Source organism: Epinephelus lanceolatus, chromosome 20 (genome assembly GCF_041903045.1).
Source record: "Epinephelus lanceolatus isolate andai-2023 chromosome 20, ASM4190304v1, whole genome shotgun sequence".
NCBI lineage: Eukaryota > Metazoa > Chordata > Actinopteri > Perciformes > Serranidae > Epinephelus > Epinephelus lanceolatus.
The window spans coordinates 30,069,151-30,093,315 of record NC_135753.1 but is presented as its reverse complement, the minus strand read 5'-3'; the positions used below and the strand labels follow the sequence as shown (position 1 = coordinate 30,093,315).

The window sequence follows — 24,165 nt, the reverse complement described above, 5'->3', positions numbered from 1 at the left end:
CTTGAAGGTGGAGAATGAGGGGGAGTCTCTGATGTGTTTAGGAAGTGAGTTCTGGAAGGTGGAAGCAACAATGGAGAAAGCCCTGTCCACCCAGGTGTGGTGGTTAGCCCTGAGGTTGGCATCAGCAGACCTGAGAGTTCAGGAGGGAGTGGACCAGTGGAGGAGCTCAGACAGGTAAGAGGGAGCCAGGTTGTGGAGAGCTTTATAGGTGGTGATGAGAAGTTTGAAGTGGATATGCTGGGAGATGGGGAGACAAGGACTAGGTTTTAACTTACAGAAATTTCCCATGGTGTTTGGTGCATCCAATAAACATATTAAGAAAAAATAAAGCCTAAGAACTGCAAAAATCAGGAACATAAATAGAGAATAGAAAAAATACAATAAAAATCAAAAACAGTAAAAATTCTGTAACAAATAAGTAAGTTTGAATAATAATAGAAATATTAATTTAATAATGATGTTAGAATGTGTAACATTAGAGACGAAATAAGAGTTGCCTTAATCTGTCGACTAACACTTATTATGGCTAATATATATATATATATATATATATATATATATATATATATATATATATTTTAAGAAAACACCACCCATATTTAAAGCCTTCTATAATGAATTTTTGTTGTACTGCAAATCCATAAAATGTCTAAATCTAAATATGCAAACAAACTGCTCAAATTTGTAGAAATATACAGACCCTGAAAATAATATTATTTACTCTCAATTGAAGACCAAATAACTTTGTTTTGTATTATTTATGTTGTAATATTTATAATTTGTATCTTTATTTGTTTAAATTTGTTTCCGTTAAGTATTTTTATTTTCTTTATTCATCGTTTTTTTCTACTCAGTTTCACGCAGATCTTCTTTGAGAATATGGTGGACTTGTATTACTGTTGTATTTCTAAATTGTTTGATAAAGTTTTAGAATTTGTCTTGACATAATTAATACCAGGAAACTAAACCGCTTTTATTTTGAAAACACGTTTGAACCGGAAGTGCTTGTCTTAGTGGAACTGAAGTAACGTTTGCTTTGGTCTGTCGACACGTGTAACTCAGCTGTTAAATAAAGCGTTTATCCGTCAACAACTACCCACATGACAGTGAAGTGTAAGTCTGCATGTATGTGCTATAAATGTAGGTTGTAAATTAAGTTTGTAGTGATGTAATTTTAAATGCAGACCAGCTAACGGCTAAGCTAGCAGGCGGATTTAAGGTAACGTCAGGTAACTTTAGGGATGGTTAAAGTACGTTTGTGACAGTGAGTGTCGTTATCGTGTAAGAAACCATCATTACGTTCAGTTGACAGTGCGTGAAGTGGTTGTCTACATTGTTAAGCTTAATTCCTAAACATAACAACACTGCCAGCAGTCTGAGATTGTTAAGGAAAATATACTCGATATAAGTTAAATCAGTTCAGTACTTTTTTACTTAAGAATAAACCATTAGGTATTTCAGAAGTGGTGGTTCTGCTTTCAACAGTTTGGCTGCTTTATCATTAACAGATATGTTAAACTTTGGTCTGTCGCATGTTTGCAGGCACTGCTGCGTGTTTCCGATGAAACAATGTCTGACGCATTTAGCAGCAGCTCGGAAACCGTAATACAGCGTGTGGTGGAGGCTGCTGTGAAGACTAATACTCCTCTGGATAAACTTGAAGAGCTGTATCAGATTAAGAAGACTTGCGCCTTCATCAGTGAGCATCAGTTTGAAAAGGTGAGGATACAGTTTTTACCTTTAATCGTGTAAATAGTTAAGTTTGTATGCACACTCAATGGCCACTTTATTAGGTACACATTGCCAGTACCAGGTTGGACCCCCTTTTTAATTCTTGGTGTCATAGATTCAAGAAGGTGCTGGAAACATTCCTCAGAGATTTTGGTCCATATTGACATGATAGCATCACACAATTGCTGCAGATTTGTCAGCTGCACATCCATGATGAGAATCTCCCATTCCACCACATCCCAAAGGTGCTCTTTTGGACTGAGATCTGGTGACTGTGGAGGCCATTGGAGTACAGTGACCTCATTGTCATGTTCAAGAAACCAGTGTGAGATGATTTGAGCTTTGTGACATGGTGCATTATCCTGCTGGAAGTAGCCATCAGAAGATGGGTACACTGTGGTCATAAAGGGATGGACACGGTCAGCAACAATACTCAGATAGGCTGTGGTGTTTAAACCGTGCTCAGTTGGTACTAAGAAAATCTCCCCCACACCATTACACCAGCAGCAGCCTGAACTGTTGATACAAGGCAGGATGGATCCATGCTTTCATGTTGTTTACACCAAATTCTGACCCTACCATCTGAATGTGGCAGCAGAAACCGAGACTTTTCAGACCAGGCAACGTTTTTTCCAATCTTCTATTGTCCAGTTTTGGTGAGCCTGTGTGAACTGTAGCCTCAGTTTCCTGTTGTTAGTTGACAGGAGTGGCACCTGGTGTGGTCTTCTGCTGCTGTAGCCCATCTGCTTCAAGGTTGGACGTGCAGACCTTGGTTGTAACCAGTGGTTATTTGAGTTACCGTTGCCTTTCTATCATCTTGAACCAGTCTGGCCATTCTCCTCTGACCTCTGGCATCAACAAGACATTTTCACCCAGGGAACTGCCGCTCACTGGATATTTTCTCTTCTTCGGACCATCCTCTGTAAACCCTAGAGAGGGTTGTGAGTGAAAATCCCAGTAAATACTCAGACCAGCCCGTCTGGCACCAACAACCATGCCACGTTCAAAGTCACTTAAATCACCTTTCTTCCCCATTCTGATGCTCGGTTTGAACTTTAGCAGGTCGTCTTGACCATGTCTACATGCCTAAATGCACTGAGTTGGTGCCACGTGAATGGCTGATTAGCTATTTCAGTTAACAAGAAGTTGAACAGGTGTACCTAATAAAGTGGCCATTGAGTGTATGTATATAAAAGAATGAAAGGACGACACAGTTCTTGTTAAAAAGCTATTCGATCAGTCGATCAGTCAAGCAAGTTCAGTGAAATATTATGCAGGAATGCTAGATACACCTCTGAGGAGTTTGTCTAAAATGTTAAATGTTCACAGGTTGCTCTGCAGTTTCCTGATGAGCTGCTGGTGGATTCAGTTGCAGTAGCAGTGGAGATTGAGAGAAACAGCAATGCAAAGCCATACATTTTGGGAGATACATCCTACGGCAGGTAACACATCAGGTTCATTTGAGAACACACATATTTTACAGGCACCTTACACTAGATACAAAGCAATGCTCTGCTGGGAGGGTCCTGGCATTCGTGTGGATTCCACTTGACACACACCACCCAACCAAACACTGTTGCAGACCAAGTACTATTATAGTATTTTTTCACAATATAAGATGTAAGTTAAATGCTCTTAGTGTTGTTATTTTTGTGTACATTCATATTTGTTGTTGAATTTTCTTGAGCAGTTGCTGTGTGGACGAGGTAGCCGCGGAACACGTTGGAGCCGACTGCATTGTGCACTATGGCAGCGCCTGCCTCAGCCCATCTAAAAGGCTGCCCCTGATGTACGTCTTTGAGAAAAGACCTGTGGATCTTGAGAAGTGTACTTCTGCCTTCAGAGAACTCTACCCTGACACACAGAGTCATATCATCATTCTCTATGATGTCAACTATGTTCATGCAATAAGTAAGGATTCTACAAGCCCTACTGTGTGCTCTTTTATCTGAGGCATGAAATAGGGAATATATATGTTTATGTCATTATATTGGGTAGATATTCAGTTTTGTAAATGATTTCTGGTGTGACTGAATACAACTTTTTTTTTCTTTTTAGGTGATCTTTTGACTCTCCTTTCACCAGAGTATCCAAACCTTGTCGTCTCAGAACTTGTTGTCGAAGGGGAGCAGTGTTTCAGTCATGATTGGATTAAAGGAAAACACGATGACGCCACAGAGCAAGACAACAGCCAGGTTATTTGTCAGTTTGGCCGGAAGTTCTCCCTGAAGAGCGGTTTAAGCATCACAGATTACAGTGTGTTCTACGTCGGCCAAGAGGGAGCGACGCTGAGGAACTTCATGATGACTTGGAATCGCTGCTCATTTTGCTCTTTTGACCCCATTAAAATGACCGGAAGGACTGAGTCAGTCAGTATCAACCGCGCACTGATGAAGCGATATTACGCTATAGAAAGGGCCAAGGATGCCAATGTGGTCGGCATCCTGGTCGGCACGCTTGGGGTGGCAGACTACCTCAGCATCATCCAGCAGTTGAAGGAAACCATCAAAGCAGCTGGCAAGAAGAGCTACATGTTTGCCATGGGGAAGCTGAACGTACCCAAACTAGCAAACTTTCTTGAAATTGACATTTTTGTGTTAATTGCGTGTCCTGAGAACTCACTGCTGGACTCCAGTGAGTTCTACAAACCTGTAGTAACACCGTTTGAGATGGAGGTGGCCTGCAATAAGAAGAGGGAGTGGTCGGAGGAATATGTCACAGACTTTCGACACCTTCTGCCAGGTCAGATTGTGATTTATTCACATCAGAAAAACTTTTATTATGTTAAGGGACTGCATAGAAATTATAACAGGATTAAATATTATATACATTTTTCAAAAAAATGTTGAATGTCACGTAAAGTTGGCCAGTGTTATAGTTCAAATTCAGCCTTTTTATGTAGGCTTTATTCCAACATATACATGGCTAGTTTAAGTTCTCCAGAGATTTTAAAGTTTAAAAGTGAATATTATCATTCTGTTAATTGTTATTAATCTATACATTTTATATAAGGGCTTGGCAAAATTTAGAAAATCAAATACTGCAGTATTTTTGACGAAGTATATCGAAAGTGTGCTTCATTAAAAATAAAAGACTAGAAATATTGAAAAGTGAAATATAAGATTCAGCCCTGTCGCCTCCATAATTTGCGTACAGTCCCTAATATGAATATAGTTCTCTGTCTTCATTAGACACACAAGTTTCTTCCATTATATTTTTAAACATCAGCAGCCTATTGAGGTCTTGCTTCATCCGATTCATTCTTTTTCTCTCAACCTTTCACCAGGTCGACAGAGTCACGTGCCTCTATCTGATCAGCCGGAGGAGGACGATGAGACCGACGTGTCTTTAATCACAGGAGCTCTGCGGAGCAAGAATCTGTTGAACAGTGAGCCGGCAGTGTCCTCATTTGGCTCTTCGGTGGTCCTCAGGAACCAGACGCTGACTGTAGCCACCAACTCAGCCGGTATGAGACAGTCAGAAAATCTGCTGCACATAAGACACTGATTGCTTTCATTTCCGTACATACATATGTTTACTGAAGACTTCCACACACATGCAATAATTGTTACACCTTGTGCATACAGAAACAGAAATGTTTACTTGTTACAGTCTTGCACAAACACACTTATATATTACAACACACATTTATGCTTTCTCCTTACAGCATCTTTTCTGTCAGAACGAAGCTGGCGTGGCTTAGAGCAGAAGTTGGGGGAGACACCTGTTGTGAAGGCAGTAGAGGGCAGGAGAGGCATAGCTATTGCCTACGAAGAGGAAGGAACATCTTCATGATAATTTACCAGTAACTGACAAAGTCAACAGATTATTTAATCATGTCCGCTGGTGTTATTTGTATGTTGCCTTTAATTTGAGAGAGCTGTAATAATGATATGTTTTCATAAAATCAGTATCAGATATTTATATACCTTATATCACTATGACTACTTTTAATTATCACGTCACTTACTGAGTCACAGAATGTATCCTATGATTTTGTCCGAACATTACAAGTTGACACACATGTCTAAAGGGTTTTGTCATTATTGTGAAAAGATGTTATAAACTACATTCATATGTAGACCCTGCTTAATTGAATTTAGTTGCTGGAGGTACCTGACCATGTCTCAGCTTTGACTAGTTAATGGTTTTACTAGCTTCAGTATTTTCTGTTAACATTTATTTAAATTACTGGCCGTTGACAGGAACTTCTTTCACAAAGGATGCAGGAAATATACCAGTGTTCCCATTGCACTGCCCTTCCAACCAATCCTGGTTAACTAGAGAAAAATATACATATAAATTAGGATCATATTTCTCAGACAAATCACAGTATTTTTAAATATTTGGGATCTATATGGCCAAAAGAGTGGAGTCTCACCTCTAGAGAGGAGTGTGATTTTATCGCCTTCATGAAAACTGAGATCCTCAGGATTCGACGACTCATAGGAATGAATTGCCACCAAGTGAATCTCACTTTTTTGATTTCCATCAGTTTGCTAAAAACAAAAGGCACAGAAATATTTATTTTCTACTCCATTTCATGATAACTCGAGCTGGAAAACAGTGATCTTGGTTTGCTCTGGCTTTATGGTTCATGGTATAACTTTTACATATTGAATCCAGGACGACATGGAGTACTAACGTGGCATAAAGCACTCATATAATAAATTATTATATAGAAATGTATTTAAAATAAAAGAAAAAATCCACTCAAGTTCTTTAATGTTTCCGAACTATCATGATCAGTCATGAAATAATAGTAATGGAGAGTTTCAATATTCTCAGTGCTGCTTTTCCAACCTTACAAAAAATTTAATTCTAAGGAAACTCTTGAACACAATTTAGCAGGAACATCCTAAAAGTAATAACCATCCCAACACCCTTATTAGGAAACTGCAGTATCAGCCAGAATAACTGTATTTTCTGAGGCCAGCATGTTCAACAATCAATCAGTACTAACTTACCTCTGTGGCCTGACACCACAAGGTGATGCGCCTGCTGCTGGCACGACTCCACACACTTTCCATTTCTGTGCTGGCATCGATTACACTTTCCTCTGTTACCTCGGAGGTTAAACTAAATCAAACAAAAGGATTGAAATTTATACTACATCCGTAATCAATCCTAATTGATTAAACTGATAGATTTTTGTTGAATGTGCAGTGTACCTCAAGGTGATTGCATCAGCGGGGACCTTTAGTTTCTTACTGACTGTCTCAATCAGTACAGCATAGGGAGACTCAGGTGGTACTGACACAGCAAAGTTGAACGTGAAACGGAGTTTGACAATATATGAGTTGTCCGTAGGTCCTTCATCCTGGTGATGAAAGCACACATTGATTGACTTCAATCATCACAGACATGTAGAAGTCAATCCACCTTAAAACACTTAATATTTAACATGTTTTTTGTGGTTTACACATGTATCATATTCATGGGCAGGACTGGACAAGGATTTGCGGCATACCTTTTTTCGTGTCTCTCCACTGCTGTTACCAACAGGAGTAAGACCTTAAACAGAGAATGGGGAAAAGTTTTGTTGTTGGTCAAATTGTTTTTGCACATGTTTTTGTTACAATTTTTGTTATGACAAATGGGTTGAGCTGGTAAAATGCAATGGTATTAAGCACCAATCAGAGAACAGTGCCTGTTGTAATAAATTTTGCTTAAACTGTCAGAAATATCTACCTGGTTTCCTCTCAGGTCTGGTCGGAGGTTCTCGGGTTGGAGGCTGAGATACTCCCTGTCCCTGATTAAAGCCATTCAAAACATGGAAAAAAATTAATATATATTTAATTACAATGTACTACAGAACTTGAGCAGATACAATTTATCAACTGCCATTTTAGTAACCTGCAAAATATGCTTAGAAAACAAGACTACCGATGAAGTGTTTAAAGGGACAAAAATCAAGAATACATATTTTTCCTCTCGCCTGTAGTGGTTTTTATCAATCTAGATTGTTATGGCGTGAGTGTTGGAGATATCGGCCATAAAGCCTTTTCTTGAATATAATGGAACTAGATGGCGCTCAGCTTGTGGTGCTCAAAGTGCCCAAAAATACATTTGAAAAACTCCACAGCAATGTCTCTTTCCATTAATCATGATTTGGTTACTTAAGATAATCCACAGACCTTGTTGTGAGTGGTTTCATGTAGGAACAGTTTTCTTACATTGAACTACACCTGGCAACTGTATCACCATGCAGAAGGAAGCATGCATCTCCTCATGGACGAGAGGTCCATGCTCATGACAGCGTGAGATGTAAACATTCATGGCGTCCCCCTAAACTGAGCTCTAATGTTGGGTAGCTGAGTGGTGCTAGGTGAGCTTGCAGTAGATGCACGCTTACTCCTGTGTGGTGAGTCGCTTGGCAGGTGTAGTTCAGTATCAAGAAAATAGTTCCTACATGAAACTGCTCACATGAAGGTCATGGATTATCTTGAGTAACCAGGTCATGACTTCTTGAAAGAGACAGTGCTGTTGAATTAAGACCAAAAAAAAGGGCGCTTTGAGCACCACAAGCCGACTGTCATCTAGGTCCTTTATATAGAAGAGAGGGCAGACATTTCTACAGCACTCAGCAACTCACACCAAAACAATCTCGACTGATAAATAACACTGCAGGTAAGATAAAGAAATAAATATTTTTAATTTTGTGTGTGTTAAAGTATTAACATTGTCATAGCATTATTACAAATCTGATATAACACCAACAAAGCGAGATAAGAAATAAAGTCTGTGCTTTACCTCATTCTTTTTAGAAGCCAAGGAGATCTCCAAACGCTCCAGGTAGTTGTAAGGAACAAGTCCCCTCTGTAAGTCACATGATAATGATGAATACTTCCAACTGACAGTAACATGTGAATAATGCACATTTCATATTAAGAAACACGACTGCCAAGGTCATGAGAGATGCACACTAGCACAGAGGCTGCAGATGTACAGTTTGTATGCAGTGGTCTTACTCTTTCATTGAAGATCACAGATGCCCAGTTGTCGGCACCCTTCTGCAGTACAAACACGATATTGCCTGGCACCACAGCCAACTCGTCACTGGTCTCAGGAACAAACTCAAACAGGACAGTGTGGGGTTCTCCTTCTAAAGCCCTGTGAAAACAGGAGACATCCACATGGATCAAAAGACCTGCTGGCACACGATTATTCCCGCTCTTGTATTGTTCATATTTACACAGTGATTCAACAGTTTCCTCTTATGAAAGTGTCACACTTTGTAGATTTGCTTGATGCTTTTCTTATTTTCTATTTCCTGGCTACGTTAAGAGATTATTTTTCCATTTTACACATCCACTTTGAACATTGTGAAATCCATCATCTATCACAAAGTCATACCAAATATCAAGGTAATCATTTTTCCTGCAATAAGTCTAATAAATCATATTTTCAGATACTGTAACTACAACTAAGTAAAATGTGTTTTTAGAGAGCATCAGGTTTCTATGACTTTAAAGTGACTGTTGTACCTGAGGACCTCTGGTTCTTTTGGACGAGTTGGACCATCTTCAACCTGCAAGATGTAAACAGAAAAAAAAAAAGCATCCAGTCAGTAGAGCTGGACGTGATATCACACAAAACGTAGCAGTCGTTTCTGACACGATCAAAGTGTAGTATTACAAGAGCTCTTTGTTAGATTAGTGTCACTAATGCCTGTACATAACACAGCTTATCAGAGTTATTTGCATCATGGTCACCAATACAATCTTAATTTGATATTATCTTAATAATAATTCTTAATATCAAACCTGTTGCAATAAATCTTGGAGTCTCGTTCAAAAAGCTCATCACAAAGCTCATGCAATCATATTTTCATCATAGAAATATTCCTAAAATAGGATCCATTTTAACTTTTAAAAACAGAGACAATTTTACATGCCTTCATCTCATCACACCTGGATCACTGCAACAGCCTCTTTTCTCACCTCTCTCTGCCAAGAGATGTGATCACATTACTACAGGTTTAGCCTCTTTATACTGGCTCCCAGTATGTCCTAAAATAGATTTTAAGATTTTACTGATCACTTTTAAGGTTCTTTGTTGTCTCTGTCCCAGCCATATCTCTGACCTCCTAGTACTGTTCACAACAGGACGTACTTTGAGGTCCTCGGACAGAGGTGTTTTGTCTGTTCTAGACGTCTGGCTGAAAACTAAAGAGGACAGAGTGTTTGCTGTCAGGGCCCTGAGGCTCTGGAGCAATCTGCCTGAGGACATCAGGTCGACTGAGTCAGTGATTGCTTTTAAGTCCCTTCTTAAAACATACTTTTATTAGAGAGGCTCTCCTGATTTTACTTGAGTTTTAAGTTCATTTAAATGTTCTTTTATTTCCTCAGTTTTTATATACCAAAGTATTTTTATCAGTTATTTTAGAAGTTGTTGTTTTCATGTCTTCTCTGTTTTAATAATTAACATGTAAAGAACTTTGTAACTCTGTTTTGAAAAGTGCTTTATATATAAAGATTATTATCTTCCATATGATATGCTTTTGATATAATGTAACACACTGAATTCTTTGTCATCAGACTGTGTGTGTTTTTCATTGCCAAAGAAGAGCCCATGTGTCACCTGTGGCTGCAATGGGGCAAATCCGGAGAAGGCATCCTGAGGAATGACGGAGGCAATAACCTGAAGATAACAGAAAGAAAAAAATGTAGGTTCTCTATCACAAATAGTTACAGTAAAAAGTGACAGACAATTACAGTGAAGTAGATGAGCTGTACTCAAGTAATGTTTATGGGGTTTATATCACATATGCAAAGGTATGTCATTGTATAAAGTCTTACCGTTGCTTTGCCCAGGTAGTCCTTCTTCTCCAGCTCAGCAACATAGTGCTTATTTGGTCTAAACAGCACTTTTGATGGGAACTCCACTGGTTTGAAAAGTTTCTGTCTCTGTTGGTGAAATTGCATTGCAAGGGTTAGTAATATTGTTGACACATAATTCTGACATGACAGAAAACTAAATTAGTTGCTAAATCTGTTGCTATAATTGACCTTTCATTGATTAGACTAACATTTATGTATATTTTCTTGCAAATAGCTGATACAGGGCTTTTATTAATTAGTCATTGGCAAGTCAGTGTGAAGGGAGAGGAGAGGAGATATCTGCACATCAATGCAGCTGGGCTAGAAAGCCACAAAAAGGTCCCCAGGCTGAGATCGATGCAATTATAGTCCATCTATTTAAGACATCTGAGAGTGAGTAAAAACAGCAGCAAACATTTCAGTCCTTGACTATCACGGGTCAAGTTTTAACTCACTCTTAATCATTTTTTTGCACTTTGAGCACCTTTTTTGAGCACAGATGTCTTAAATAGATCTCAGCCTGTGGACCTTTTTGTGGCTTTCTAACCCAGTTACATTGGTGTGTGGGTATCTCCTCTGCCGTCCTCTCTTGTCTGTCTGTTGTACCGCCGGCAGCTTACATCCCAAGATTTTGTCATTGTGACTACATGTTAACTGACCAGGGCAGAGTCCAGAGCTTTGTCGATGAGATTGAGCTTGGTGTCTGTCTTGTAGTCGAGAGCCTTCACAAGTTTTTCATGGGCTTTTTCCCAGTTACCCAACTGAGCCTCAGACAGAGCCACGTTGAGGAGAACCTGTGGCAGGAAACACTGATGTTGCATTAGAAGGTCTTTATTATTTTAATATATCAGGCATTTTAAATCTATCATGCAGACCACAGAATTGAGAATAATGTCTGATTTTTTTTTCTTTTGACCCCTGGAAAGGAGTGAAAAAGGGGGAAAATTGAAAGTACTTTTTAGACATAAAGCAGTGGAAAGGTTAAAATAAAGTGGTAAAATATAAAATCTGAGAGGCGGACACATGTACAGTAATTGCAAAATGTAAGAAATGTGTATGGGTAATGGGAAATATGGACTGTGGGAGGAAGCTGGAGTAACCAGAGAAAACCCACGCTGACACAGGAGATTGTGCAAACGCCACACAGAAGGGCTACCCTACCCTGCAGGTAACACCTCCCCACCTATATATGTGTATACAATTTACATCTCTAAACTGTCTGACAGAAGTAGACAGAATTATATAAGGAGTAACAAGAACATAAAAACGTTTGGAGGCTTTAAAAGACTTACCTCACATGCATATAATTTGTATCTGAGACCAAGTGCTTTGTAATCTATCAGCTGGTTGCCTCTTAGAGCTTTGAAGGCATACTGGAAATCAGCTAAACTCTCCTCATACCTTTGAAATACAGATAAACCAGTTATTGACTTTTGCATGTAACAAACCACAAACATTTTAAAAGTAAGAGCAGTGACAAGGAATCAGATGTCATGACAATAAATGCATTCGTGTGTGACAGTTATTTAAATCACAATGTTAAATATGAAAAGTGAATGTGGACATTTTATTGAGATGAATGTGTCTTGCCTCTCCTTTTTGTAAAATGTCATTCCTCTCTGAAAGAAGGCAACAGCCAAATGCTCATCTTTGCCTATGCTGCAATCAAATGCCTGAGAAACAATCAAGAAAACACAGTAACTTCCTCTAGAAGAAAAGAGAAATGGTGAGTGCTACTTCTTCTTTCACAGTGACATGCACTTTCAGAATGCAAAACATCACCACATTTCAGCTCGGCTTAATCAGCTGCATCCAAACAAGATTGTACTTTTTGATGAATATTACAAAATAAATACCACAGATTTTTATTTTTTTTTTGTCATGTTTTAGCTTGCATTTTGCCACCAAAGGTCTGACGTACCTTTTCAGCAGCATCCAGGTCTTTGTTAAGAAGATGGAGACAGCCAATGTTAAAAAAGATTTTGGAGTTTTTTTCTTGGATAGCCACAAAAATCCTGAGTGCCTCTGGCAAATCCTGTCTGTCAACACAAGTTACAGCCTCGTCCCACTGGCGCAGAGTGTCCACATAAGACATGGTGTCTGGTTGGGATTGCACCGAGCTACAGACCAAATTAAGGAAGCTCTACTGATTTGTACCAGCTAGATCAGGAAGTGTGATGACACTGTCAGTGCTGGTAAATTTGCACACCAGGTTTGAAGGGCCAATGGCTGTTCTTTCTTCGCACCAAATGTGATTCTCTGGCATTTATGTAGCAGGCCTAATTCAGCACGTGTCAGTTACTTTCCCATATTACTTTCATTCCTTGAATGTAACAGGTTCTACATTACAGTATATACAGGGTGCATTATTCATTTCCTCAGAGAGAATCGTGCAGTCCTTTTAAAGTCTGTTTTTTAAAACAGATGCAGAGAGATGATTGTAAGTCATTATAAGTACACAGACAGAGATAAACAAGTGGAAATTGGTGTTTTATTTTATTTTATCATGATTTACAAGCCTTTACAAGCCATCAGAATCATCAGGTGGAGGCCAAACAGAAAAGGACAACAAAAATCTGACATAAATTAAAGTACAAATAAAAATGCAAATGACTTGTGACAAAAGGTTCACTTGATGATTTTAAAGATAATACATACATTTATTGTTTTGATGACTTTTTTGTTTTCTGAAGAAGAATCATTGACAAATATTGATCAATTTCCTTCATAAATACAAAGAATTTGGGGATTTTTTTTTGGTAAATTTTCATTTGTGAATGTGAAATTTGGCAAAAAGTAAAATTAGATTAATAAAGAAACATGCAATGATACCTTTGTCACAGTAATCATAGCGCCCAAATAAAGTATTTCTTTAGTAAATACTTAAGTCTGAGAGACCATTGTCAACTATGAATTTAGTAATACCTTTATATCTTTACAATTTACACCCGTCACTGTTAAACTTTTTAAGAAATGCAGCACTGGATCAATGGATCAGTTTAAAGCAAACTTCTTTTTACCTTATTTGTTAGCAGGGACTTTTGCGGTAAGGACTAAAATTCCCTCCTGTCAATATTACTAAACAAAATTACTCCAATAAAATGTCGCAGGAACAGAAACCATGTTGTCCTCAAACAAAACTCTTATTCTGGAATTCAAAAAACAATTTTAAACCGTAGGCCATCAGGCTGATAAATAAAAACATATGAAATAATTTTGGTCTTCAGGTGCAATCCACTTCTTTTTAGTGCAAAAGTCAATTTATTAAGTGCAACCCACTATTTATTTTACCTGCACACTGTACATTGACAATAAAGTTGTATGCTGTAAAGCCCTGTGAGGCAAATTGTGATTTGTGATATTGGGCTTTATAAATAAAATTCATTGATTGATTAAAGTCTGTCCATTCCATTCTATTGTATTCTATTCATACCTCTATTAAAGGAAAAACAAATTCTACACATTGGAGATTGAATTGGATCAGCGGGTGACACTGTTAAAGACATAGAGTGGTTGACATTCCTCAATAAAATGTACATACCAGAGGAAATAGTGTCAAAAACTACAGAAAATTATTTGGGGGTCGTTGCATATTGTATCTGGCGAGAAATTCTTTATTGTTACAGTAATCCTTCATTGACTCACTAGCTAAATACCACTGTTAAAATCACTTATGATAGAATTAATGGCTTGTTGTTATATGAAATACTGTAATTATGGTATTTATTTTGCCTTATCTTTGAGTTCTCAGCATCAGTGACACACTTAGCAATAGAAAACTACAACTTCCGGTTTATACATAGCTGATTAACAGCCAATGATCTCACATTTGGAAATACTCTACAGTCAAGCTCACAATATTTTATAATCCAAAGAAAGAAACAGGAGAAGAAATAAAGAGAAACAAAGCGACTTCACTAAGAGAGCATGAAAAGTGTTTGGTGTTGTTCACCCTTCACTTTCGTGTACCTGATGTAAAGTAATGCTCTTATTTTGAAAGGAAAAACGTACTTCCGTTATTCATTTGACTAACTGTAGTTGCCCTGATGCAGCCGTCGCGAGCTAAACAAACATGGCTCTGCTACATTATGAGACATCGGAGCTTAATGATACGTAGGCAAATGAAAAGGGAAATATGCGACCATTAATAAGAGACGCGCCAAACACAAAGCTGTAGATGGAGAGCTGATGTATTATTCGGTTGGTTAGCTCAGTGTAGCCGTTTGTGACCGTGTTTACACATTGCTAGCTAGCTAACCAGTTGGCTAATGCAAGCTAGCAAAAATGGACCTTGGAACAATGTTGTACAACAATTTAAAAGATGTTACATGGAGCACGACGTCTTTACCATTAGATCAACTTGTCAGTGCTTATAGGTTGCCTCAAATTGCCAGGCTGGATAACGGTTAGTAACTTGCTGTCACTGTTAAGTTTTCTTATGCCAGCTGTGTTGCTAGTTAGCAGCTAAAGGTAAAGTGGATAAGCTGTTTGCAAGACACATTTTTTGTTGTTGATTTTGTCAGCTTATACTACTAATTATCAACAAAACTGATTACTTAACATAATAAGTTGGAATAATTTAATGATGAAAGCTGCGACTCTGTCTTGAAGCCTATTGTGTGTATCGTGAAGAGCTCACCAAATAACTACGTTTGCTAAGTTAGTGTTTATTTGTATACTGCTGCAGTCACTCCGTATCCACGTAGGTGAGGACAGGAAGTTAGTGTCAACACATCTGTCATTATAGCAAATTAGCCATATTTAATGTTAGGGACAGTATATTGAGACATCAGAAGACTGGATTGTGCAATACAGTAACTCCTTGAAAATGTGTGCATATGAAAAAGTAGGGATGCACAGTATTGGATTTATTGCCGATATCCGATATGCCGATATATAACAACTAATGTAACCGATAACCATCTATATATCCACTTTTTCCCTACCTAATTGTAGTGATCATTAAGTCTCTTCTGTGGTGGAATTAACATGATATTATGCATGCATAATCTCAGTGTGATGGCCCACCAGCAGATTGAGACATGAAATATAATACTTTTTAATGTATGTGCAAAATAAAAAAAAAGCACGTTGGCTGATTCTAATAGTTTATTTTAAAGCCAATATTGGCTAATACCGATGATGTGCCAATATTATCTTGCATCCCTATTAAAAAGGCACATGTGCAGCATGATGCTCTTTTTAGAAAGACAATAAGGACAGATACAAATGATAATTGTAGCAGGAAAAGTAAACTATATTGTTTAATCAAGGCTGAAAAATTATCCTCTGCCTTATTCTCAATACAATGAAAGACTCATTTAAGCAAAACAATACAAGAAGATACAATAAATTTACAGAAAGGTAAATGTAGAATCAGACTACAGATGACTGCATTGTGTAAGGAAATTTACCTCCACAATCGTTGCAGCTCTAGTACACAGCTGTACTAGTGTTGCAATGGCATGAGATTTTCACAGTACAATAACTGTTCACAGAGTTACGGTATTACAGAATTATTATCAGTCAGTATGACCCTTAAAGGAATGAAACAGAAGGGTTACTTTTGGTTGAACAAATGTTTTAGAACGATAATTGAAACTCAAAAGTATTTTGTTGATGGAAGTATGTGTAAAGAATCTCCCCTTTGAAAATAAACTAAAGGGGAGATTCTCTGTCCAGTTGCTTTTTGAAAAAATCATAGCGAAATGTACGCGGAATGATAACCGTCAACTTTTATATCACGGTATACCTTGAAACCAGTATTTCGCTGCAACCCTATTGTGCACTAATATAATTATATCTACTGTAGTAGCACTTACAAATGAAGCCATTAGGAAATCAGCAATAATTATTATTTTATTTCATATCTTCTCATCTTTAGTCACCTTCCACTAAGCCTCCTGCAGAGTTGTGGTGGTGTATTGTGCTTTTAAATGCTAGTGCTTGCTTTTTAGAGAGGTATGGATTGAGGCATTTGTTATTGCCCTTGGAGGATAGTGACTAAAGTGTGCTGAGTAATCCAATGCCTTGGCTTCAGTGGAGCAGTCTGTGAGGCTCACAAGTGCAATAAAAAACAGAACCGCAGTCATGGCATTTCTCAGGATACTTCAAGATCATCATTAAACATTTGTCTCAAATTAATTTTGCTGCAAAGACATCTGTGTGTCTGAGCTCTCATACTTAATATTTCAACGTCAGCCTGGTATTGTATGTTTTTCATTTTGACCATCATGATCGAACAGTGACATGTTGTTTCATGTGTTACATGATAGTCGTAGAAAGGGGCAGTCAGTGCATTAGAAGTTAATTTGAAACTTTCTGAGATTTAGCGTACATTTGTTTTTTTTGTTTTTTTGTCAACACCTTGTAATATTACAATATTTCCTGGATTGTTATGTATAATCTGTTGTTGTTGTTTTCATTCCTGCAGGTCAGCTGGTTGAAGGGCTCAGAGACAATGACTACCTCTTGATTCATTCCTGCCGTCAGTGGACAACAATTACTGCTCACAGTCTGGAGGAGGGACATTATGTCATTGGGCCAAAAATAGAGATCCCAGTTCACTATGAAGGTGAGCTACATAGGCATGGATGCTCGATGCTCCTGAATTTGCTTGACATGCACACTAATACTCTCCTGTTATTACTTATATAACAGTATTCTGAATTTCATATGGGTCATGTAAACAACATATTTAAATATTCAGTTAGGCCTGTTTGGATATTAGCGTTTTCCAATTAAGACGTGGGATGTGTTGGTATTATTCAGGTTTTAATATTCTTTAAACATGTACACAGTGCATTTAAAATATGTGTCTCCGTTGGGGTTTATACTGCAGTGTGTGATACACAATCTCTTGTCTGTTAAGGGTCAGCTCTGTGTGTTGTCATGGATACATTGTGCACAAACCAAGTCCTCAACAGTTTGCATGTAAAAGGGAGTATTGGTGGAATATTAATTTTCATTAGCCATGTAAACAGCCTTCTACAAATATTGTCTTTTTTGAAACAAGGGCAAAACCTGGAATATTTTGTGCATGTAAACATAGTCAGTGTATTTTGATAATGTATCTTTGTACACATCAAAACCGTAAAAGTCAGTTGTTTAATCTGACAACATGCGGTTCAAAGTGGGGGGGGGCTCCACGAATGGTTTTTCGAATCTTTGATATCTGTGCTGCAGCCCTAAAAAAATCAGAGTGGATTTTTAGTGTAGTGTTAAAAATTGATACTTGTAGTGAAAAGTACAATCCATGCTTGTCCCCCTCAGCTGCATTCAGATGTCTTTCCCTACTTCAGGTCAGTTTAAGCTCCTGGAGCAGGACAGAGATGTCAAGGAGCCTGTGCAGTACTTCAACAGCGTGGAAGAGGTGGCCAAAGCATTCCCTGAAAGAGTCTATGTCATGGAAGAAATCACTTTCAATGTTAAGGTACATCTAATTTGGTGAAGAAATAATTATATTGTTGTTATTATTCCTGGATTCTGTAGTGTAAATTGAAATTTATATATATATTCTGGACTATCAATACCATGTTATTAACTTCTCTAGACCTTCCAACTCTTGACAACAGGGGTAAGATTTTCCGTTGGGACTATAAATCTTCCTGTTAAGATTTAAAAGACAGGCATATTTAAGTGAATTTGTTACTGCCCCATTGTTAATTTGCTAACTTAATTATTACTGACAGGGTTTTAACTTAAAAATCAAAATCACAATGTGGAAATGCTCTTCTTAATTTCGAAAGTACTTAGGCCATATGTCATCTTTTCACAGATGGCTTCAGGGGAATGTAATGAAGATACCGAAGTTTACAACATTACATTAAACACCGGTGATGAACTGACATTAATGGGCCAAGCTGAGATCCTCTATGCCAAGACCTCCAAAGAAAAATCAAGATTCAACACAATTTTTAAGAAGATTGGGAAGCTAAACTCCATCAGCAAGATCGGCCGAGGCAAGATGCCATGCTTGATCTGCATGAACCATCGCACCAATGAGAGCATTAGCCTGCCTTTCCAGTGCAAAGGCAGGTTCAGCACTTGTAGTCCACTGGAGCTTCAGATGCAGGACGGCGAGCACAACATCAGGAACATTGTGGAGAAAACCCGACTCCCTGTCAATGTCACTGTACCCAGCAGTCCCCCCCGCAACCAGCATGACCTCCACCTCATCCGTGAGGGTCATCGCTACAAACTGGTCAACATTCAAACGAAGACAGTGGTTGTGTGCTGCATTCTGCGAAGCAACAAAATTATCCCCATCCACTTCCCCTTTCATATGGCCATGCCTAGATTTATTATTCCAGAAGAGCTGCTCCAAGGAGAATTGTGGCTAGACACTATGGTACATCGTTGGTTCTCCTTCTGCCAGGACCAGTTCGACATAGATGACTATTCTCGTGCTGTCCGGGACGTGCGGACAGACTGGAACGACGATGGTAAGAGCCCTAAGAAAAGCAGTGGGAATGGCAGTTGCGGTGGAAGCAGCGGAGGCAGCAGCTCCAACGGTTGTCCCAACCACATGCAGATTCCCAGCTCTTTAACTTACGCCCGGGATGAACTCACCCAGTCCTTCCACCGACTATCTGTGTGTGTGTACGGCAGCAACCTGCACGGCAACAGTGAGGTCAATTTGCAGGGCTGTATGACACTATGTGGAGATTGGGCTCTTCTGCCCTCTGATTGCATCCCTTCAGACTCAGGAGAAAATGAACACTTTTACCCTGAACTGATGGAGAGCACAAACCAACAGTCATCCCTCAACAAGTCGGACGTTCCCTATGAGGAGCTGTGGTTGGATCACTTGAGAAGTCAGATCCCAAAACCTTCTGTAAGTGAGGGAATTCGAGGCATCAACAATGGCTGTGGTACAACAACAGCCCTGTCATACCCAGTCACTTGTCCTCTTGGTGCAACACCCAGCTCAGATGTGTCTCTTACTCCACCACCAGTTCCACCCAAGTCTGAAGCTGTGAGTATGATCTGTCATACTTGAAGTTGTAATCCTTAAGATATCAGTCTTGGTTGGTTTTGTAACACGTGTGGTTGTTGTTGTAATGGCAAGTGCAGTTTAATACTACAGCCTCTTCTTCAGCAATACAACAGAGATGACTGTTGTGTTAAATTACAGTGCGAGCGTCCAAACTCGCAGTGTTTTAAAAAAGAAGTCATTCAGTAATAATTGCAGTTGCATTTCTGATTTCATGTCATGCACAGTGCAAATTGTTTTCCACACAACAGCAGCCTGTGGCCTTCTTCTCTTCATCTGACAGTTCACTGTGGCTGTTCTTTCTTGTTCCACTTGTCCATTGCAAAAATTAAAAATGATCCGCTGACAGAAACAATGCGGGAAACTAGAATAGCGCATTCAATAGAGTGTAGTTCAGACAAAACAAAACTGGGTTGCAGCCATGGCAGCTGGAATGTTGTGCAGCTATGGCAGGTAGATCGATCCTCCCACCCGGCTCCCTTACAGTCAAGATGGCGGCAAAGATGACAAGGCGGTCAACTTATTCATCTTGTATCGTGCCCAACTTTAGTGGATTATAACATATCGCATATGAAATGAATGTGCAGATGCTCCACTTCAAAATCAGACCAAACTCTTCTATGGATGTCAGTTTTTGAGCCATGCTGAGGGCAAAAATGTTTCCTGAAACAGAAAATAAAAGGCTTGTTTCCAGCTTAGCCGATTTCCAGAGAACTTGCAGCCTTTATCAACCAGTTAAGAAGAGTTAGGAGCCAGTAGTTAATGACGGTATAAAGCAGTCAATAAAACATGTTTTTCAGAAATTGTTAATCACCCTAATCACGAGAGATCCTTGAGCATACAGTCATAAAACAAAATACGATGCTGATTGTTGCAGTAGTACGGCTGTTAGGAGGCTGTTATGAATTGCACTGGATTTCATGCGCACATTTTTTTTCTTTAATTCCCTCGTGCTGCCACTTCCAATAAAAACTACTATACAGAGAAAATTACTGAATGTAAATACTTTAATGGATATTGCAGATAAAATGCAGACCATAAATAGGAAAAAAAATGGGGGTTATTTAATGAAAGTCCTAAGAACATCTTTAGTTTTACAAAAAAAAGAATGTTGATTTTGCTGTCTGTTTCAAAGTCAGTTCATTTCCTTTCTAGGTGAAGGAAGAATGCCGTCTTTTGAATGCTCCACCAATCCCTCCACGAAGTTTGAAACAGATGCCATCAGTGCCCATCCTGTCCAAGCCACGGCAGCAAGAGACTCGGTCTCCAAGTCCGACCCTCTCCTATTATTCTTCTGGTCTCCACAACATGTAAGAGCTGGACCCATTCTGTAGCGCATATCTGACACAATGTACATCTAATTAAAAAGAAGAAATCAAGAAAGAAAAAAATCAAGAGACAAAAGTGATGCTGTATAAAATCAGACAATCCACTTATACATTTTTAGTTTAAGGGTAATTTATGCTGATATTATATAGTTCTAGAGAACCATTTTGTCAAAGTATTTTTTTCTATTTTGTTCAATTCCACAAAATTCTTTCACTTATTAAGATGTGTCGATTAAATATTTGATGGTCTGTCATGACACATTTAATTGCAGATCAGTCAGCACACAGAAGTTTTTCCTTAACCCAAATTCTTTCCTTACAACAGTCGGAAAATGTCAAGTTTTTGTTAGAAATGTTGAATGATTAAATCATATGATGAGGTCTACATGAGGTTTGCCCTTATAGCACAAATTAATTTTATATTTTTCCAACAGTAGTGGAGCATCTGAGCAAGAGGCAGCCGATCCACAAGAGCAAAGCCACGTGTGCTACCCCTGTAACTGGGGTAAATCCAACAGCACTGAGCCAAATGCTTCATTGCCCAGTGGTAACCTGCCATCAGACGGGATGTCCTCCAGGTTGTCTTGGCCAAATAACTTCAGCGGAGGAGAATCGCACAGCATGGATGAATTTCTACCAGCCAGCTGTCGAAGTTACTACAGTTACCCCAGAAAAAGATCCCAGAGCACCCAAAAAACCTGCACATCCAGTCTTGTTGACTTCGATAGCCGAGAGCATGCATGCAGCAGTAAGGACTTCAGGTTGGAGAAAGCTTCTCTGAATCAGTTCTGCACCAAATCTTCAAGTTACAATTCAGAAATGTACAGAGACAAGCCAATAGAAGAATCTAACACTAAGCAGAGCCTCTCTTGCCCCATCTTACCACCGCGAACACCAAAATCAAATGCCACAAAGAAGTGCACAGATTTACTGTCAGGATCAGTCTGTGACAGTGAGCAGGAAACTTTGAATTGCTCACTTACTTCACACGAGCAGGGCACAAAAGAAATATTTTCCATCTCAAACTCATTAACTCCTGACTGTGCAGCGGTTTCTGCCACTGCACAGTGGCAGCCCCCGTCCAGTCTGGCTGGTCTCTCTATTGAGGAAGTGTCCAAATCTCTAAGGTTTATTGGCCTGCCAGATGACATTGTTTCTCTTTTTGTGTCTGAGAAGATCGATGGGAATTTACTCCTGCAGCTCACCGAGGAGATTTTGTCAGAGGACTTCAAGCTAAGCAAACTGCAGGTAAAGAAACTCATGCAGTTCATAAACGGATGGAGACCCAAGATATAAGTAACAGTATATGACACTAAATCCTGTTATAAAGCAGAGATTCATGCCTTCAGTATATATGCTATGCACACCAAGCCACAAAGAGTTTCTTTTTGTATCATATGAATTTCTTTCTTTGTTACTATATTGTGGGGAAGATAGTAGGGGAATGTTTCCCAGGACATTTTAAGTCTGTGACTGCTATTTACTAACAGATTGGCATCATTTGGCACTTTCACGAAGACATTTTCATGTCAGCTATTTAGTACTTTTCCACCCACAGCCTACTAGTGTTCATGCCGTTACACAAATCCTAATTCAAGCCAACAAATGTAAAGGAAAAACACTGATGAGGTAAAATGTAACGAAAAGATTTGCTTAACGAGGACAATGCATTATTCTGATTCTGCTATTTCCAGGATTTTTAAAAGAGCACAAAAAACAGAGGATGTACTACGGTATATGTTTGGATGTTCGGATTTTGTAGTGGATGCACAATTAGAAATTTGGCTGAATTCGGTAACCAAAAAACTCTTGCATCCCAAGCTTGAAATCACAGTTATGCTGTTTGTCAAATACAATGTGCGCACTGTTTTCACAAGCTCTGGGAAGTGATAGAGTGATAGAGAATGTTTTTACAAGTGCATTTCCTAACATGAATCAGAATAGTTTATTTAATTCTTTACTGTCAAATGAAGTCAAGACCTGCCTTCTGCTGACAGATACCAAGAAAAAGTTGTGTTCTTTTAAAAATTTGTCCCTTCGAGCTCTTCTTAAGCTGTAAGCTTGGTCTGCATCAGTGAAAATTCACTACTTTTTCAAATGACAAGAAATAGTCAATGATGAAAACCTCATCTTTTAACCTGTGGTATCATACTGATGTGCAAGACTGTCCTCCCCCTAAAACTACCCCATATGTCGTTTGTACAAGAAGCTTATTACGACCCATGTTTATGTTTATTGTTAAGTGACCTCGAGTGGCCATATTATGATGGGAGCAAAGAAATAAGCGGGCGACATAATTTATAGAGTGACGAAGTCTGTGTAGGGAGGACGTCAGGGTGGATCAAAACAAAGGACTTTTGCTGTTTTCTGAATCACACACTTTTTCTTTTTACTTAAAATTTCATGCTATGGACTGTGATGGATATATAAGCAAGAGGGTCAAAGTTCAAGGTGTAGTGTTATGATTAAGTATTATGTACCAATTGTATGCACACTCCATGCAACAGTATAGGGCTGCCCCCTGAAAGTCGGAGATTCAAATCATCAGTCGGAGATCCCTCAGTTGATTGAGATTGCTAAACGTATTGCATGAATGTCAGCTACACTGAATGTCTCGCTGAACCCGTCCAAACTTGAAAACTTTATATCGAAAAAGGAACGAATACTCAAATATTTGTTTTGAGCAGCAAAATCTGATTCAACTGACATAATTCTGAGTCGAGCACAGCCCTACAGCAGTGTTCACTCTGTAAGGGCAGCTGCATTACATACTGACAGTACAAAGAAAAAGTGTGCAATTCAAAACGCAGCCGTAGACCCAGAGACCACTGTTAGTGCCCCATGTGAAACCCAAAGAAAGTGTTGTTATTTCCAGTCAATGTTTGAATTACTTAAGCCACATACTTAACTTAACCCAAATTACGATCTGCAAACATAAGGGGTGCTAATTTAGAAAGCGCTCCTGCGAGTCATTTTAGGGACCCTACACATGCTGTGTCTTTAATCGCTTGGAAAATCAGGAGGTCGGGTGCTGGGCGCTAATCCTGTGTTTACTCTTTGCCAACTTTCAAAGGCGCGGAGGCAGGTTGTGTATGAGGTTGCTAAGCGACCATTACCAGCACTTTATCATAGCCTACTTACCAGAAATCCTGAGTGCAGAGCTGATCTTCTTCCAGGCGCTGTTTTGTAAGTGTGTATTGGGCCAGAAATATTGTCAGTTGGACAGAGGTGAATCTCTGGTAGCCCTGCACTACCATGATCAACTTCTCCATATTTATCACAGACAAGG

The 24,165-nt window shown here is 38.9% G+C and overlaps 3 protein-coding genes across 4 annotated transcripts; 2 read left to right on the top strand and 1 right to left on the bottom strand.

The window, feature by feature from the left end:
• Positions 1-988: 988 nt before the first annotated feature.
• dph2 (diphthamide biosynthesis 2) lies at positions 989-5,755 on the top strand. Its single transcript, XM_033639235.2, has 7 exons — positions 989-1,113; positions 1,543-1,719; positions 3,061-3,173; positions 3,422-3,642; positions 3,790-4,473; positions 5,018-5,197; positions 5,399-5,755. The coding sequence occupies exons 2-7, from the start codon at positions 1,570-1,572 to the stop codon at positions 5,524-5,526; spliced, it is 1,476 nt and encodes a 491-aa protein (XP_033495126.1). The 5' UTR covers positions 989-1,113; positions 1,543-1,569; the 3' UTR covers positions 5,527-5,755.
• On the bottom strand, positions 5,248-12,687 carry ncf2 (neutrophil cytosolic factor 2). The gene is made up of 15 exons (XM_033639234.2): positions 12,475-12,687; positions 12,144-12,226; positions 11,846-11,954; positions 11,213-11,347; positions 10,533-10,640; positions 10,315-10,374; positions 9,219-9,262; positions 8,703-8,844; positions 8,485-8,550; positions 7,423-7,483; positions 7,202-7,245; positions 6,903-7,051; positions 6,699-6,810; positions 6,113-6,230; positions 5,248-6,011 (listed from the first exon to the last, which is right to left on the bottom strand). The coding sequence occupies exons 1-15, from the start codon at positions 12,646-12,648 to the stop codon at positions 5,920-5,922; spliced, it is 1,497 nt and encodes a 498-aa protein (XP_033495125.1). The 5' UTR covers positions 12,649-12,687; the 3' UTR covers positions 5,248-5,919.
• A 1,861-nt stretch (positions 12,688-14,548) lies between these two features.
• Positions 14,549-23,052, top strand: garem (GRB2 associated, regulator of MAPK1). 2 transcript variants are annotated; one of them, XM_033639088.2, is made up of 6 exons: positions 14,549-14,958; positions 16,987-17,127; positions 17,855-17,985; positions 18,331-19,530; positions 20,704-20,858; positions 21,311-23,052. In XM_033639088.2, the coding sequence occupies exons 1-6, from the start codon at positions 14,838-14,840 to the stop codon at positions 22,170-22,172; spliced, it is 2,610 nt and encodes an 869-aa protein (XP_033494979.2). In that variant the 5' UTR covers positions 14,549-14,837; the 3' UTR covers positions 22,173-23,052. The 2 variants fall into 2 exon arrangements, with proteins under 2 accessions (XP_033494979.2, XP_033494980.2); XM_033639089.2 differs by having other exon boundaries at positions 21,314-22,305.
• Positions 23,053-24,165: the final 1,113 nt, after the last annotated feature.